The 16,539-nt window shown below is 43.1% G+C and overlaps 2 protein-coding genes across 2 annotated transcripts in view; one reads left to right on the forward strand and one right to left on the reverse strand.

The window, feature by feature from the left end:
- FAM199X (family with sequence similarity 199, X-linked) lies at positions 1-11,103 on the reverse strand. Its single transcript, XM_030498115.1, has 6 exons — positions 10,760-11,103; positions 7,736-7,955; positions 5,863-6,012; positions 5,361-5,522; positions 4,495-4,755; positions 1-3,755 (listed from the first exon to the last, which is right to left on the reverse strand). The coding sequence occupies exons 1-6, from the start codon at positions 10,945-10,947 to the stop codon at positions 3,585-3,587; spliced, it is 1,152 nt and encodes a 383-aa protein (XP_030353975.1). The 5' UTR covers positions 10,948-11,103; the 3' UTR covers positions 1-3,584.
- The window catches only part of COMMD5 (COMM domain containing 5), a 23,699-nt gene continuing 18,181 nt past the window's right edge, over positions 11,022-16,539 (forward strand). The window contains exons 1-2 of the mRNA XM_030498116.1: positions 11,022-11,364; positions 15,098-15,258. Coding sequence (XP_030353976.1) covers positions 11,202-11,364; positions 15,098-15,258 — 324 coding nt within the window. The 5' untranslated portion in view covers positions 11,022-11,201. The remainder of the gene's footprint in view (positions 11,365-15,097; positions 15,259-16,539) is intronic.

A 16,539-nucleotide genomic window follows, 5' to 3' on the forward strand; every position in this document is an offset into this window, starting at 1 on the left:
TAAGAATGAACTTCAAGAGCCCCCAAAACAGTCAGGTTTATTAATATTTATAGACCAATGCACCAATTGATTTCAAAGCTGAAAAGAGTGTTAGAAGAAAAGAAATGGCTTCAGGCCATTTCAGCGTAGATGAACAGTAAATACTGGCCATTTTTATATGTTTCTATATTGTATATGCACTCCGACGTAAATGGTAAATTCAAGCAGGTCAGTTTGGTTTTTCCCCAGAAGAATGATCTTCACAGGTTTCAAACCACAATATGAGAACTAAAAGTTAAGCCCAGGAAAGTCTTACAAAGACTTTTCTTGCTTTTCTTAGTAAGCACCCCATACCGAGCATACTATAACCATCTTTTAATCAGTTTCCCAGATAAAGAAAAATAGATATTATCTTAACAGAGACAAAGGGTGACATTAGATACATACACACAAATTAGCTTCATCAGGCAGCTAGCTTTCTTCCTCATATTTAAAATCATATTAGAAAAGAATGTTCTCTATTGTTTACAGTCCTATTGCAATCAGACTGTCAGTGCTCCTTCTAAGCCTTTTTAGAGAAAAAGTTACCATGGAAGCAAACCGTTAACGTTACAGAGAGCAAATTGATTACATTCATACGACAGTGGGTACAAAGCACCTGGATACACAGCTTCAGTACCATGGAGCCATACAACTATGAGGTTTTTCCTGTTTGCCTCTTATTTTGCTTTTAATTTTGACATTTTTTATCTACGAATAAAAAGCAGAGATTTGGTTCCTTTTTAAAAAAGCACTAATAAGAATGCATGATTTTAGCAGCCTGTCACTCTTCTTTACCTATCTGAACCCAATAACCTGTAGGTAACTTGCTATAAAACAAAGCAATAACCAATATGGACAATGCTTGAATCAGCAAGACCAGGTTTTTTGAGAAAAGGAAAGAAACCCAAACATGTAGAAGTATGCAGGAACTCCTGAATCCCACAGCTACTTCAGGCCTGATTCTCTGAGGTGCCAAGTACTTGGCAAAAACAACATTCAGGTAAGCAAGGTGTTATTCTGCATTCTTATCAGAACATAAATTATAGCCATGGAACCCCTGGAAATCCATTTTCTTCTATAGTTTTAACTGTCACACAAGTGACTATAGTATCCAGCTGAAGATGATACAACACAATCAGCTACTGGGGCACCCAGGACCTTTTCCTTCAATGTAGCAGATGAGCAACTGGACCCATCTAATCACTTGGATTACTTTATACTTACATGCTCACACCAAGATAAAGCTGGGAATACTGTCCTCCCTCATTTCATGATCTCTGGAAGCTAGTAGACAGGTGACCAAAAAGAACTATACCTCAGCAAAATGAGGGGGTCTTCTTTCAGCAAAGCCTGAGGGATTTTAAACTCTGAAGAGCTGCTGAAACAGAATAAAGTTACACAGTTTCATGCCCCACCACCCTGAGATACCGCACCTTTCTTAGAATTCATTTCAGAGTCTCAATTTTCTACAGAACTAAATGTGCACTTTTCTTCAGGGGGAAAAAAAAAACCCCAAACCACCAAAAATCAACCACATTTCAAAGTCACTGCAGAAAATAAAGGTTGTCCTGAACTGTGTACACACAGTGAAATATTCCATGATGAATTCATCCATTACAGTCATGGTAAATTGCAAGAATTCAATAACTTCACCCTAAAATTAGCTGAATTGACAGCAATTCATTTTTTATTTCCACCCAAGATATTTAAAAGAAGCTACAGATGTAACTCGATCTGGACTGTCAGTAACTTGTATACTGTTAAGAAGTTTCTGGTACTGTTCCTACAGGAGGAAGGGAGGCATCAACCAGCTACCGTTGGTTTGTAAAGCTTGTTTGCAGTATAAGCAAATACTGACAGGTAACAGTCACTTCTAGTTATGGGACAAGTAACTGGCTGTACAGGATAACTAACGCTCGAGTTTAGAAATGACACTACATGGCTTTAACCAGTCAGTGGCCAAGGCTGGATACCTGTGTCTCGCAGCAGTGACTAAGTTCACACATGAGTTTGACTATGAACCTCATTTATTTCTTATTGAAGCCCTTTCAGAGGCTGTTGTTCAGGTATTTTACTCATCAGTTTATTCTGAGGATACAAGGAATGCCACTTCTGAAAGGAAAAAATACTTCAGCTCTCAGGGCTAATAGGTCCGTGCAGGACATGCAGAATGAATGTAAGCAGTTCCATATAAAATCAATCATGCGATTCTGCAGGATTGGGCTATATCCTGCAATTACAGGCACCTGTGCCTACACTAAACTGCCAAACTCCTGAATTTACATGAGCAAATGAAAAGGAATAAATGAAGCAAAATGAAAGTAATAAAGCATGAGGATAATGGAAAATTACCTCCTAAACTCAGAAATAGAAAATTATTTTATAATCTTTTAAGTTTCATATTGAAATTGCAAAGTATCATTTTCATGTCAGCTGTGGGGGGAAGAAGTTCTGTAACAAGTAGTTCCAAGATAAAGACAAAAGTCACCCTGCAGATTGTCACAACTAGGAAACAGGTTAAAACTATTCTACCTCCCTACTTGAAAGCCATAATTTTACCTTGTGTTCTTAGCAAGAGAAATTCCAAAAGCAGAGAAACCACAAAAGGAGAATTCTCTAACATGTAATAGTGTAACAACCCACAGAGAAGACACATTCTCAGCTAAACATACAATTAAAAAGCACAGCTGCCACCAAAGTTGTGTGCCACTTGTTTGCACTTGTTTCCAGTTGCATTTTTAACTATTGTAAGTAGTGTCCTAGACAATTTAACTGCAGACTAGTGCACTTTCAGTGCAAAAAGGTGTTTTAATTTGAATCTTTTCATAGCAATACTAAGGATGATACTGGCCAACGACCAGTAACAATCATACTACAAAATATTGAGCAGCAAAATAACTTCCTGAAGACTAAGCTTGCAAGTTTGGGTATTTTTAATTTTAATTGTTTCCTAAAGAACTGCATTGCCAGGCATTGCGTTACAGATACCCTGAACTAGAAGTCCTGCTTCTTGTTTTCTGTGTAGTTTGAGTTAAATCACAACTTCTAGAAAAGGCTTTATCACAGTACTTTGATTTTGTATGATCCAGGAGCAAGACCAAAGAAAGCCCTGTAAAACTAAAGACTTTTTCCTAAGATGCTAAACAATCTTCCTAATAATGGGAAAGGAAAACAGAACAAGCCAAGTGCAATATTAACCCTAAGTTGGAAAAAAAAAAAAAAACCAAAACCAGAAAGCTGAAGCATAATGCATATTTAGTGTCATCCAAAAGCACCCCTAGACTTACGTCTTGCAAGTAAGTTAGCACATTAGCCAAGTTCAAATTCCCTTAAAATCATGTCTATTCAGCAGCTTTTCAGAAGATAAGTTTCTGAAATCTTTGTTGCAAAATTAGTCTCAAAAATGAAGTTTCTCAATACCTAGACCTTCTTAGCAAAATGACACTTGAGAAAAGATCTGGTTTTTACTGTTAACACTAACCAAAATTTGGTCAAGAAATACATGTAAACAATAAGGATAATACATTTAAGGCTTAGAAAGAACACTGATAAATTCACCCCTGTCACATTAAAACATCCACATCTCCTTCATGGTCCTCCTCAGTCACTTTTAAAGAGAGCACTTCTTCATTAAGAAATAATCCACTCAGTCTTTCCTTACGAGCTTGTCTTTGTTCTTTCAGCTGTCTCTTGCGTAAGGCCTTTTGCTGTAGCTTCCGTTGCTTGGAACGTTTCTGCCAAAACACAGAAGAGGAATAAAAATAAGATTTTATTACGTAGATTTGAAACCACCTTTAAAGCTGGCAAATATATGTTAACCTTTAAAATAACATATGCTCTGAAAAATAACTAAAATGAATTCTCAGAGGTGGTGCAAGCATTCATCCAAAATCATATCTAAGTATCAAGACCTCCACACTGGAAATTGAAATTACGGAGACAGGACAAGTGCCACAGTACTACTTTAATTGCAGCATACTTCACTAGGTCACTCCTAACCAAGTAATCTCATTACATGTGTTCAAAGAACAAACTGAAGAAGATTCAAAAAGCCTGATGAAACTTCTAGTTGAAAAAACCACACGCAATCCAGACAGGCTTTACTGTCCAGAAATTATGCCCAGATCAGCTCAACCAACCTTGAATAATTTTTTTTTTTTTTGTAAAACTGTGTGTGCATTCAAAGAATGAAGTAAGATGCAGAAGCCCCCACTCACCTTATTCAAAACAAAAGTAATGAGAAAATCTACTATATAAAAACATGAGGCTTTCACTTAGAAGTGATGGTAAGAGCACAAGTTTAAATTCCTTATGGTCACATCAGAGGAAAGAGGCAGCACTGGTTTAGCAAGATCACTTCAGCAGATCCTCAGTTACTAACCATGCTCCTTGAGTACAAATATCCCAGCTAAGATCATGCAAGCAACTGTAACAAGTTAGTTTAATACACATGCACAAAATGAGAAACTTTACTTTGGAATCCCGGATTCTTTCTGCAGCACTTGTGGACAAATTACTATCACTGTGTGCTCGACTCATGTTGGCACTCGAGTTTGAAGCGGAGTTAGCAACACTAGAACCACTGCTGCTTGCTGAGCTGACCATGCTGGCACTGCTGCTGCTGGCACTGGCGCCGCTCACACCACTGGTACTTGCACAACTGTAGCTACCCCTCTTCCAGCTTTCCCTCGCAGGCCGCTGACGAGGTCCATGTTCCTTGATATAATTTCTCACCTTTAGAACAGAGGAAGCAGAATTACTAAAGCCTGATACATACTAGACCAAGGTACTCCTTTTCATGGAAAAAACACCATTTGCCTGTTAATAATGATCAATTTATTGGATCAGTCCAGTTTTGCCATATTTTGCTGTGGCTACTTAAATCCCATCTGGCAGTCATTAAGAGAACTTAACTAAGCACTAAGTTGATATTAGCTTCACCAGGGAAGGAAGAAAACCAAGTAAAAAGGTTTGGGGTTTCTTTCCGTCTCCTGCCCCCAAGCTTTCTACTCAGTCCTCCCCAATAAATTCCAATTCTTTGGAGTTTGAAATGCTAGTTCATCTTCAGTGAGCAAATGAAGTTCCTCTACCAGCTGACAGTCACACACGCCAGCAGAGGCTTAACACATATTGAGAATATGTAACCAGAGTCTTTCATATATAGGTTTAATATATAAAATACACTTCTCAACTCTGTTTTCTCTCATTGACAATACTGTGCTCTAGTTTATCTCCCTATGTAATGATTATATATAAAAACTGCTCACAACTCCGTAAGAGATTTTGCAAGACTATCAGATGCTGGAACCCCAAAGTTGAACATACAAACCCTAACTCACCTGTTTCAGTTTCTCATCAGTGAGACAGTTCAATTCAATAATGAATTCACTATCTGTAGGCGAGATCTGAGCAGTAGGATCAATAATTTTAATAATATCAAGTTGCTCTCGAAGGCCCATCTCTGTACTGACTTTGCGACTCAAATATTCAATATATTCAACCTAGGAGCCAAAGAAAGACATGTCATTTTAAGCATTATTGATTCTAAATGAGTGTCAGAAAAACAGGAGGAGCAACAGAATAAAATGTGCTCAAATACTGTATTTCCTACCAGTCTAGCCTCATTGAGTACCCTAAAAAGCACATGATGAAAACTCGAGTACACATTAAGCTGCCTACTACAGATGCAAAAGACAAGAAGATTCAGTTTTAAGAACCAAGTAGTACCGCATAGGTCTACATTCACACCTGAAGCAATCGGTATGTCTTTTAAGATGTGGCACTAATTGAAAGTTCTTCTGTATATTACAGTTCTCACATAGGAAAAAAAGTCAGTTTCACCTGTTCATCATTTGTCATTGCACTCCATGGAAGTTCATCAAGATTCCTATGCTTGTTTTTCTTTTTTGGAAGCAGACAAGGAGAGCTTGGAATACTAGGTATAACATCAGAAAGTACATCACTCCCACTTGTAATGTCGCTGCCAGGCAACTTGTGATATGCAAGAGAAAGAACAAAGCCTTAGAATACAGTAGGCAGATTTGAAGTAATTCTAACACTATTAACAATTCAAAACATACAGTCAGATTAGCAAAGCATCGCTATCCATAGACTCTAACTTACTAATTACTCCTAACTCTGCAGTATTCCTTTGAATCTTCCAACAAACGGCAATTATAGCAAACTCAATTCACACTATTCTCTACCTATCAACCTCTTTTTTAACAGTTGCATTTAACAGAACAACAGAATGATGTGGCATTTCAACTGTTTCCCTTCTCCACTGGTGCCAATTGTCCATTACAACCCAAACCTAAATCTCAACCTCCCATTTTAAAGCATAAGTCTAGTTTAAGGAAGACTGTTTTAAAGTAGGTTTGTAATTTATACCACACCCCATAATTACACAAGACAATTCAATTAAAATCACTTTCATTTTCCTGGAAGCAACTGCTGAGCTTTAGCTTCATTTATACACCTGACATGTAATTTCTGAATGCACTTCCAGTTAAAGTGACAGCTGGATTACTCACACTCAGATTCTGCCAGGTAACACCAGAAAGAGCTACAAAGAGCCTTTCCAAAATTCTGCAAGTCCAATCAAGTATGGCTCTTAAGAAAGGCTTGTTTTAAAAACAAAGAATAATTGAGAAAACCTAGTTACTAATCAAGGATGCTGCCAGCTAACTGAGACATGGGAAATTGCTTCTTTTCAAAACAACATTTCACAGCTCAGTAAAGCTCTGAATCTTTGGGATCCAATCCGAGCTGTTCCCACAGGCTGTAACATACAAATGCACTTGTAACTTCTGTGATACAACATACATAGATACTAGCAGTTAGAATAAAAACAGTAAGAAATTCAGAGCTAATCTCAGTCTTCAGAGTTAATGTTGTTTTAAGTTCATTTGCATCTTCTGGAACAGGATTTGCACTTTCTCAAAATCAGTATTCTCAGTCCTTACCCTGGACTTTGCAGGCTCTGTCCACACTTTGCCTAAGCTTTCTGACAAAACTTACAAGTATTCCTCAGTTTCCTATTTCAAAGCTATGTATATGCTCACAGTTGACTTAAGTCCGTAATATAAAAAGGCAATTTAAGTCTACAATATATAAACCAATCTGCATATCACAATTAAAAAACTGCTGAACAAAGACAACTACCACAAACTAGAGATACCTGACCAGGACTGAATCCAATACTGACTAGGAAAAAGGAGGACGTGATTCAGCTTCATGCTTATCCCATCCTGGTGAGACAAAGCAAGCTCAGTACTCTTGTACAGGACAAAAAAAAAAAAGATGGGAACAGGCTATGGCAAAAGCTCCTACACTTTATCTAGGTGCCAGCTCCATTCCACAGAAAGATTTAATATGACCAAACCACTGGAAGCAGACATTTACAAGCAGATTCCAATAGCAGGGCAGATCTAAGGATCTAAGCTCATGGCTACAAGACACATTTTGTTCCCTAAGAACAAACTATCACAATATATAAGCGCCCCTCTTTGAAGAGCTGACCTTCAGTCTCTCCTCCAGTTTAAGAATGCTGGAACAAAATGGAACAAAGCATTTTCTTTATCACTGAAGACTCAGCAATCTGCTTTTATGTTCAGTAGTTACCCAGAAACAAACGCTGAGGCTTTTCAATAAAAGCTAAAGCAGCACTTAACAGCCTATACAGAATTTCACATTTACAGTGGAAACAGTTTACCTGCCACTCAAACTCACTGTCTGACCAATCCCAGTATGTGCTGATAGAAGAAGAGACATCACTGCACACACTACCCTCCGGGAACAAATCAAAAGAGGTGAACTCCTGGTCATCCAAGAGAGAGTAACAGTCATCCTGATCCCCAACAGAAACCGATGAGAACAGCTCCTCACTGCACTCTGAGCTGGCTACGCTGGTTCCACATGATGTCAAGTTCCACCTGCGAAACAGAGAAAGCAGCAAACTATTAGTATCATGTGGCCTGGAAAATTCTTTTAGGCCTCATAAAACCACCTCCACTTTGCTTGTCAGTAACATTATACATTGATTTTATTGCTATAATTATGTGAAGTATTCTATTTTCAATTTTACAGGTCCACATTCAAAACCAAAGGGAATTCAACATTTAAAATGGCAAGGCAAAAATCCATACACTGTTAGTAGAATTACACCTTTATTTTAGTATATTAACAATTTCCACCCCAGAGCCATGATTCCTGTAGTGTGTAAATTGTCTTTTTTGGTTTTGTTGTGGTTGGTTTTTTTGAATACACTGAACTAAAAATGTCATTTCACATATGTTGGAACACTTAAACTTGCATGTAAACTGAAACAAGCAAAACTAAGAAGCGAATCAACTGGACTTCAGGATAAGTAGGAGTCAAAAGGAAATTCTAGGTTGATGATTCCCCCAAAAAACTAGGGCTTAATAAGGAAACTCATTATGGATATACCCAAGGCTCCGAGAGTCACTATTTTCAACTCTGAATGCCAAAAATATTGGACATGCTGTTGGAATACGACCATGCGAAATGCCAAAATGACCTGTGTGAAATGCTACCATGCCAAAACTGAACACTTTCCCATCCCCCCCTCACAATTTCCTTAAATGCTAAAGGAAAGCATTTGAGGACTCAAACTTCATAGAACAGGTTTTTTCAGCCTAATGAGAGTAAGCCAGAATTTAACAAGCTCATGAAATCAGTCTTCATATCTAGATTTATTTTACACATTGGTGAAAAGTAGGTCGAGACAACTATGAGTCAGCACAGCACTGCCACATGGCCGTAACAATTTGTCTGGTGAATTTTAGAAGCCCTTTTCAAACCCATGCCATCAACTGTCCCATCAGCCTTTCCACTTCAGCCTGGGTCACTACAAAAACATTCCTCTGCCCAACTGCAAAAGCTGAGCGATGCCAACACCCAGAAAGGCTGGTCCCCACTGTCATTATTTAAGCTGCACACCAGGATGGCTAAACATGTTTGTGATGGTCTCACTCCCACACTTCTTTGGCCAGCAGTGAATTTATCCAGTGTTAAAGACATTTCAAAACTTTCTTTTGGCAGATTTGGGAGATCTTGTCCTCCCTTTTCTGCACCCCTTACTCATGTGTGATTTTTTACTGGTATAGACTTTTGTGAGCAGGGCAATCAATACAGAGTATATATACAGATAGAGAGCAGAACATGAGCGTGGTGACACAGCACACTTTTGAACTTTACTACAGTTTCACTATTCATGAAATATTGATGAAAGGAAAGACAGAGTGGACAAAGTTTCCAGACCCATCAAAACAGAGGACGGGGTGCAGGGGCTATACCACCAACCAGCTACACCCAGACACTCCAGGTTTGCAGCATCACGGCAGGTGCAGGCAGTCAGCCCTTGCCTTCTCATAACTAGGGGATGCTGCACCCGCTGAGGTGAGCTGGATTAACAACATGTAGGAACTACATTAAAATTACCCATAACTTAAAAAAATAGAAAGCCTTACATGAACACCATGGACTGAGCTGTGCATCTCCAATGGCTCAACCAGTGCAAGATAGAGCATGTCCTTGCCCCAAAGAAGAGAAATACCCACTCAAGATGCCCAAACCTGGGTTCGTAAAATGAGCAAGCCAGAGTAACGCGCTCAAGAAGGGAAAGGCAGTGCAAAGAGAAATGTACTAAATAAATGCAAATTTGGTGAATATCACACACTTGTCTTACAGATATGCTATGAATACATCTTACTGTTCATGTCACAATTGAGTCTTTCAATATAAGAACCAGATCATGAAAATGCTTCATATTTCAACAAGGCTCTTCACAGTGAATCATTTAAGAGTCTGTAATTAAGAGCTTGCCCTTGTGAATGACACTTTTAAAACATAATTTCCACGATCTCATACAAATTCAACTGAAAGATTACCTTATTATCCACTCTTCAAAACACTGCAATGGAAACCCTAGTAACTAGTAAAACTATCTTGCAACTCTGGAACAGGAACTAAAACTATCCCACAGGTATGATCAAGATGAAAAGTCACAAACTGTTCTCAAGAATAAGCTGTTACTATATTCAAATTTAATACCATGCATAAACAGTGGCAGAATGAAGCTCTTAGGTAAACACCACTGTGGGTTTGATTTTAGAGACACAACTGGAATTCCTTTGTAGAGCTGCGTTTGCATTTTTAGAATAGACCTCTTCTACAAATTACAGACAGGCCCTTAATTAGTAGCATGGGATGGAAATGTTTCTGCAGGAATCGGTGCAGCCACCGAACTGCCTGACTCATTCTGAACCTCTGCAGGCTTGCCTGGTGTCCACGCAAGGCCTGATTTTAATTACTATAAGCACACCACTCCACAGTTCCCTGTCCTACAGTGCTCGAAACAGCGTTTTAAGAAATTCAGAAAGGAATAAACATACCTTAAAAACCGTCCAAGCTCACACTAACACTAACGTTATTAGCCGAACGCAGGCTGAGCCCACAGCCCTGCCAAAGGGAACCGTAACCCAGGCAGGGGAGACCGAGCGGATACCGGGAGCAACCGCAGCTCGGCCGCACCGTGCCGGTGCCGGTGCCGGCAGGAGGATGGGGAGGGAAGCACGGCCCTGCTGCGCGGCAGCCCCGGCTCCGCCGCAGCCCCGCCCGCCCCGGGCCCCTCGCTACCCCCGAGCCGCTGCGGCCCAGCCGCCTCAGCCCGCCCGGTGGGCAGCGGCCGGAGGGCCCCGCGGAGCAGCGGGCAGACCTGTTCGAGTGGAAGCGGTGCAGCGGGTCGGTGCGGTGACAGGACGAGAGCTGGCAGCCGAAATCGCTCACGTCCAGACAGCCCTCGTCGCTCAGGCTCAAGCTGCCGCCCCGCGGCGGGTGCTGGTGCGAGAGCAGCGGACACGGCTCCTCGGGGGCGAGGAACTTCTCGTACGGCTCCTCGGTCATGTCGGCGGGAGCGGAAGGGCTGCAGCGCGGCCCGCCGGCGGCGGGGAGGGGCCGGGAAGGAGGCGATCGCCTCACGCCCGCAGCGGCCGAACCGCCATCACCGGCCGGTCCCGGGATGCGCCTCAGCCTCCCGGCCGGCTCCTTCCGGCGCGGGTCCTCCACTCCGGCCCGGCATAGCGCCCCCTGCCGCGGCGGAGGGCGGCTCAGCGTGCCCGCCCCCAGCACGCCCCTGGGGCCAGCGGGGCCGCTCGGCGATGGCGGCGGTGGCGGCGGTCAGGGGCGCGGCCCACGGGCACGGCGAGAGTGGCGGCGGCCGCGGCGGTGGCTTCTTGGGGCCGCGGGTGCCGGCCGAAGTGGAGGCCATGGCCCGGGCCGTGCAGGACATGGGCAAGGAGACCTTCCGGCGGCTCCTCAGAGGTACGGCCGGCGCGGCCTGCCCTGCCCCGGGGGTCACGCCGCCCTCGGTGCCTCGCCGCGGGGTGTGGGTCAGAGCCGGTGGGCAGCGCGGCGTTCCGTGGGGAAGGCGGAGACCGCTGGAGGGTCTTCGCGGGCAGGGCCGCCGCTCTCCCCGGGCGCTTGCCGTTGCTTTTCCCTCCAGGAAGCTAAAGCTGAGGGTTGAATTAATGACGGGTTTTCCTGTATATATATTGTAAAACCCCGTAGGGTCCGTGAGAACGAGGAGCTCTCGCTCCTCTCTCCCCGCTCAGTCCCAGCGCCAGTGGTCGAGTCACGGCGGGATTGTGTCGGTCAGGAGAAAGGCAGAGCCCCCATGGATGTTTTCATAACGTGCAGGAGGAAACGAAGGACGCTCAAAGTGCAGGTGTCTGACTGGAGCTGGGGCTGCAGTGATCGATTTGATTTTTCTCTGTGGGGCTTCTGCCTGTGGTAAAGCAAGAGAGTTGAGATTTTCTCAAGGCACCTTTGACCGCCAAAGTCAGAGTCACTTGGTTGAGTAAATTATTTTACGCAAAATAATTACAGAATAATGGAAAAGTTGATTAGCAGAACAAAAGCACACCTCTAAGGAGACCAACTGCTGCATGGGTAGTGTAGTGCTGCAACCTGACATGTGTGTTCTCTCAGATAACTTCCTTTCGGGCCTTTTTTTTTTCTTGGATTGGGTCAATAAAGACTCCAGGCATCTGGTAGCTGTTTGCCTCTGAAAGTGTTGCTGCAGTGTCAGAAATGGAGCAGTGCATCCAGGGTTTCCGTACAGTAGTTGAAAGTAATAAAGCAGATATATAGGTAGAGGCACTGGGACAAAAGTAAATACAGGTGTTGAACCATATTTGCCGTCTAGTGCAGAGACAACAAAGACCAAAAAGTTATATTGGTGCCAGAAAGACTGCCTGTCCCCTAAGCTCCATCAGAGTTTTATTTCAATGTAAATTATTGCCTACATTTAGGTGTGCAATAAATGCTTCCTACTGTAGGGGGAACAAACAGTCCTTCAGAACCATCTGAAGCCAGGGCAGGTGCTACCACAGGGATTCACCCAAGCGCCCAGGTTATGTGAAGCTGGCAGAGAACCCCAGTTATCTTCTGCTCTTGCTGGCCTGGGATTGACAGCTTGCAGGGCAGTGGGTTGTCCTTTGAAGGTGTAGTAGTCTTTGAAGACATGATGGATTTCATCTGAATTGCTCTGGCATTTGCACCAAGTTAGTTTTTTGAGGCTGTTGCTGTTATATCGCTAAATCATAACGAAATGAGATGTGGCTTCATGTACCTGCACAGTTCACAGAGTAAAAAGTGCATATACCATTATCTCAGGGTTATCTAGCCTGTGTTATTGCAGGCTCTGCTGAAGTGTCATTTACTTCCGACCAGGAGCAAATGACCCAGCAGTGAGATTTTCTTGGGATGTTTTAGGCTTATTCTTTTTTTTTCTACTTCAGATTGGCTGTTGGAAACGTTGTGACAGCTGATATTTCTGAGTTCCCTGAGCTGTACTGGGTAAAAAAAATCTTGTATTCTAGGATAATGCGAGTAGGTTATAAAAGATGATGTGGATTTTTAACTAGTTATTAGGGTTAGTCAACAGAAAGCAGACCACTATTGTCATTAAAGCTGTCTGGTTAAAACTACAAGCGACCTGTTGCTCTTTGAAGAAACAGATCAAAGTTGTATTTACATAGGTAAGTAGGCAGAAACCTGTTTCCTGCTCTGTGCATGGTGTTGTAGACAGGCCTCGGTGCTGACCTGTATGTGGCCTTTCCAGCAGACTCAAGGTCAGTTTTGTTGTTGTAGACCAGAGCCTTTCTCAGCATGGAAAGCTTGGTACTAGCACCTTGCACACCCTAGCTACTCTGCACAAAATCTGCCGTGCAGGTAGCGCCAGACAAATTCAGTCAGCCACGTGAATTGTTAGAGGAGAAGCTGCTGCCTGAGTGCTCGCACACCACCCAAGGAGTTGCACATACACCACCAGACATAACTGCTAGGACCAGAGTCTCTTCATAGCAGGCAGCTCCAGTTAGCAGATGGGTGCCCCTTTTGACTCCTTGCTCACACACACACTCGCTCTTGGGCGCACTTCCTCCTCCTTCAGACTCAACCTGCTTCTCACCCACATTTTTAGTCCAGTGATGATTTTTTGGTGTGGGGTCTTCTAACGCCTTATTGGATTCTTTATTCGTCTCCATACAGACAGGCTGTTTACTGTTCTTATCTTGTTGAGTTACAGCTTCTACTGATGGTTGTAGCTTCCTTATCTTCTGGTTTGTGCTTCTTGTGAACTTGCTTGTCGGCAGAGCATGGACACTAAAAAAGCCCTAGACCTATAATAAACATTATCTAAATGTTTAGCAACAACTTAAACTTAGAAACAACTAAAACATCAGTGTGTTACCAAATTCTCACACTAAGACAAAACACAGCACCATACCAGCCTCTAGAAAGATTACTAAGAAAACTAACTGTTCCAGCAGAAAGCATATCTAGGTAAAAGTCCACAGTTTTAGGCCTAAGGCTGCAGCAGATCTAGCTACTGATGCTAAGCAAGTTAAGCTGAGCAAACAGCATACTAAACCACACAATAGTGTAAGTGACTCAAAGTATTTAAAACTTATTTAAGCTAACTAACTTCTATCTCTTAACATGAATGATCCAAGACTTACCACTGAATTTGGTGCATTTTTAAAAATGTGAAAAGCAAAGAGCATTTATCCAGAATTAGAAAACAGTAGCCAGTGGAACTCACCTAATACCAAGAGGAAGGCTGGCAGTTTGATTAAAACTCTTTCTTTTTTATTTATTTCCCAACATTAGTATTAAGCTAATCTCTTAGTGTTGGCTTTCAGTAACACTTGGTGAATGTTTTTAACTTTTCATGTTTTATTCACAGCACTAATATGGCTCATTATAAATGACTAATCTAATGCCCTGATCCTGCAATGAGATTGTGTCAGTAATCTGTTTTTCTCTCAGTGGGGCTTCCTGTGGCTCCAGCAGCCTTTCCAGGCTGATCAGGGCTGACGTGTCAACAGAAATTTATATAAGCTAGTGCATACATGGAAAAAGAAAGAGTAATTGAATGATGAAGATTGAGATAAGCCCACATCGGTTATTAGTGTATAATGTTGCAACATGGGTTAACTGTCATTTCTTTTCAAGTTTGCATTATCAGCAGTTGTGCAAACTACAAGACTCGAAGGTTTAATTTTGTCTTCTTGTCATTTAATCCTTAGTGTCTGCTGAAATTGCCAGATAATTATGTAAAACATTGGAGAACAGTGTTGAATCGTGTGCTCAATTCTTCTCCTATGCTGTGTATCAGAAGTGTCATTAAGCTTTAAGCAGACTTCTGATGTGAACAAGTTTGTTGATAGAAGCTCAAGCTGGAATTGTACCTGTGAGCGATAATATTTTTTTTTACCCTTTTTGCATGATAATGAAAGAAATTTCATCAATGAAAACATCTTCCATTTTGCAATGCAAAAGATTAATCCATTGAAGTTCTCTTGGTAAAGTGTTGTGAGACTGACCTATGGGGGTGGATGATCAGATGTATTTACAGAGACCTGAAGTGGCAGTTTCACATCAGGAAAAATGTACAGTAAGTCAAGTAAAATCATACACATTTATGCTGATGTTTACAGACTCCAGGTCTTCCTCTTTTTAAAGGGATCTTGCTTTGCTTTCTTATTCACAGTCACTGTTAATGCATTGGAAGGAAAAGACTGCAAAGAATCTGTCAAGCTCATTGCAGAAAGCACTAATCTCTCAGAAGAGCAACTTGCTTTCCTCATCTCTGGCATGTATACCCTGCTGCGGGAGGCGTTGAGACTCCCCTTATCAACTTTCAAACAAGAAGTAAGTTCTGGGAGTACTTGGAAGCCCTGATAAGTTGAAACCTGCATCAGACATGAGTTACCATCTAAAACCTATTTGCCAGGGTGGGGAGCTACACTTAAAAATGTTCCAAGTTAAAGTGGCTGGAAGAAACTGTTAAAAATCTAGAGGTTATTGTTTTACTTGTTGGATAGGTTTACAGTGAGCTTTTTGGAAGAGTATTTAAGCTTTGAGAAAGAGATATCTTTGGGAAAGAGAGGTGAGTATCTCCAGAGAGGACGCCTTTAACACCGGAGCGGGGGGAAGCACAGCGTCCCGGAGCCTCAGCTGGGAGCGGCAAGAGCGACCGAGGGAGCCTCAAGTCCTCGACAGGACTTGCCCAGGAGCCGGCAGCTCAGCTGACGCGAGCAGCTGACTCACAGGGGGCGGCGCCAGGAGTGACGGCACCAGCCCTCAGTGGGTAAAACCCATCCCAGGGAGCGCGAGCGACCAGGAGCGCGGCGAACAGGGCGGGCAAACAGGGTGTGGCACGGCAGTTTGCGCAGGCAGGGCGAGCGGGCAGCGAGCGGGATGGTGAACACTCGCCTCAGGACCAGGGCCCGCTCTGGGAGCTCTGCCCCGGCGGTGGCCAGTGTAGGCACCCAGACAGAGCCGATGAGAGGGGAGGCTGCGGCGCAGACCTCGGACTGTAGAAAGTGCCTCGACTGGTCTTGTGAGGCGGGGGTGCGCGATGGACAGGGCTGCACTCGGTGCGCTCTGGTGGAGGTCCTCCTGCAGCAGGTGGCTGAGCTGCGGGAGGCTGTTGGAGAACTAAAAGATGCCAGGGAAGCTGAGAGGAAGCTGGGCTGCTTGCTCCAGGCTCAAACTGCGCAGGGGCTGCAAACGTCCAGCATTGCTCGTATAGGAAAGAAGGAGGGCAGCAACCCAGGAAGCTGGGAATTAGTCACGGGAAAAACGAATAAAAAAAGGGGGAAGAGGACAATTAACGACAAGGGGCTTCCTCCTAAATCTGATGTCCCCACCCAGAACCGCTTTGCGGTTCTGCAGGAGGCTAATGAGAAAGCACCCACCACACCTAATGAGCACCCTGCTGATGCACCAGTAAAGAGGATCGCTACTGGTGCCTCCAGGAAAAAGAGGAGGGTCATAGTAGTAGGGGACTCTACTTTGAAAGGCACAGAGGCGCTCATCTGCCGGCCTGATCCAGTCTCCAGGGAGGTGTGTTGCCTGCCGGGGGCTCGGATCAGGGATGTTGCTGAGAGGCTGCCTGCTCTAGTAAGTCCTGCTGACTATTACCCCCTT

Source organism: Strigops habroptila, chromosome 9 (genome assembly GCF_004027225.2).
Source record: "Strigops habroptila isolate Jane chromosome 9, bStrHab1.2.pri, whole genome shotgun sequence".
NCBI classification, from domain to species: Eukaryota; Metazoa; Chordata; class Aves; order Psittaciformes; family Psittacidae; genus Strigops; species Strigops habroptila.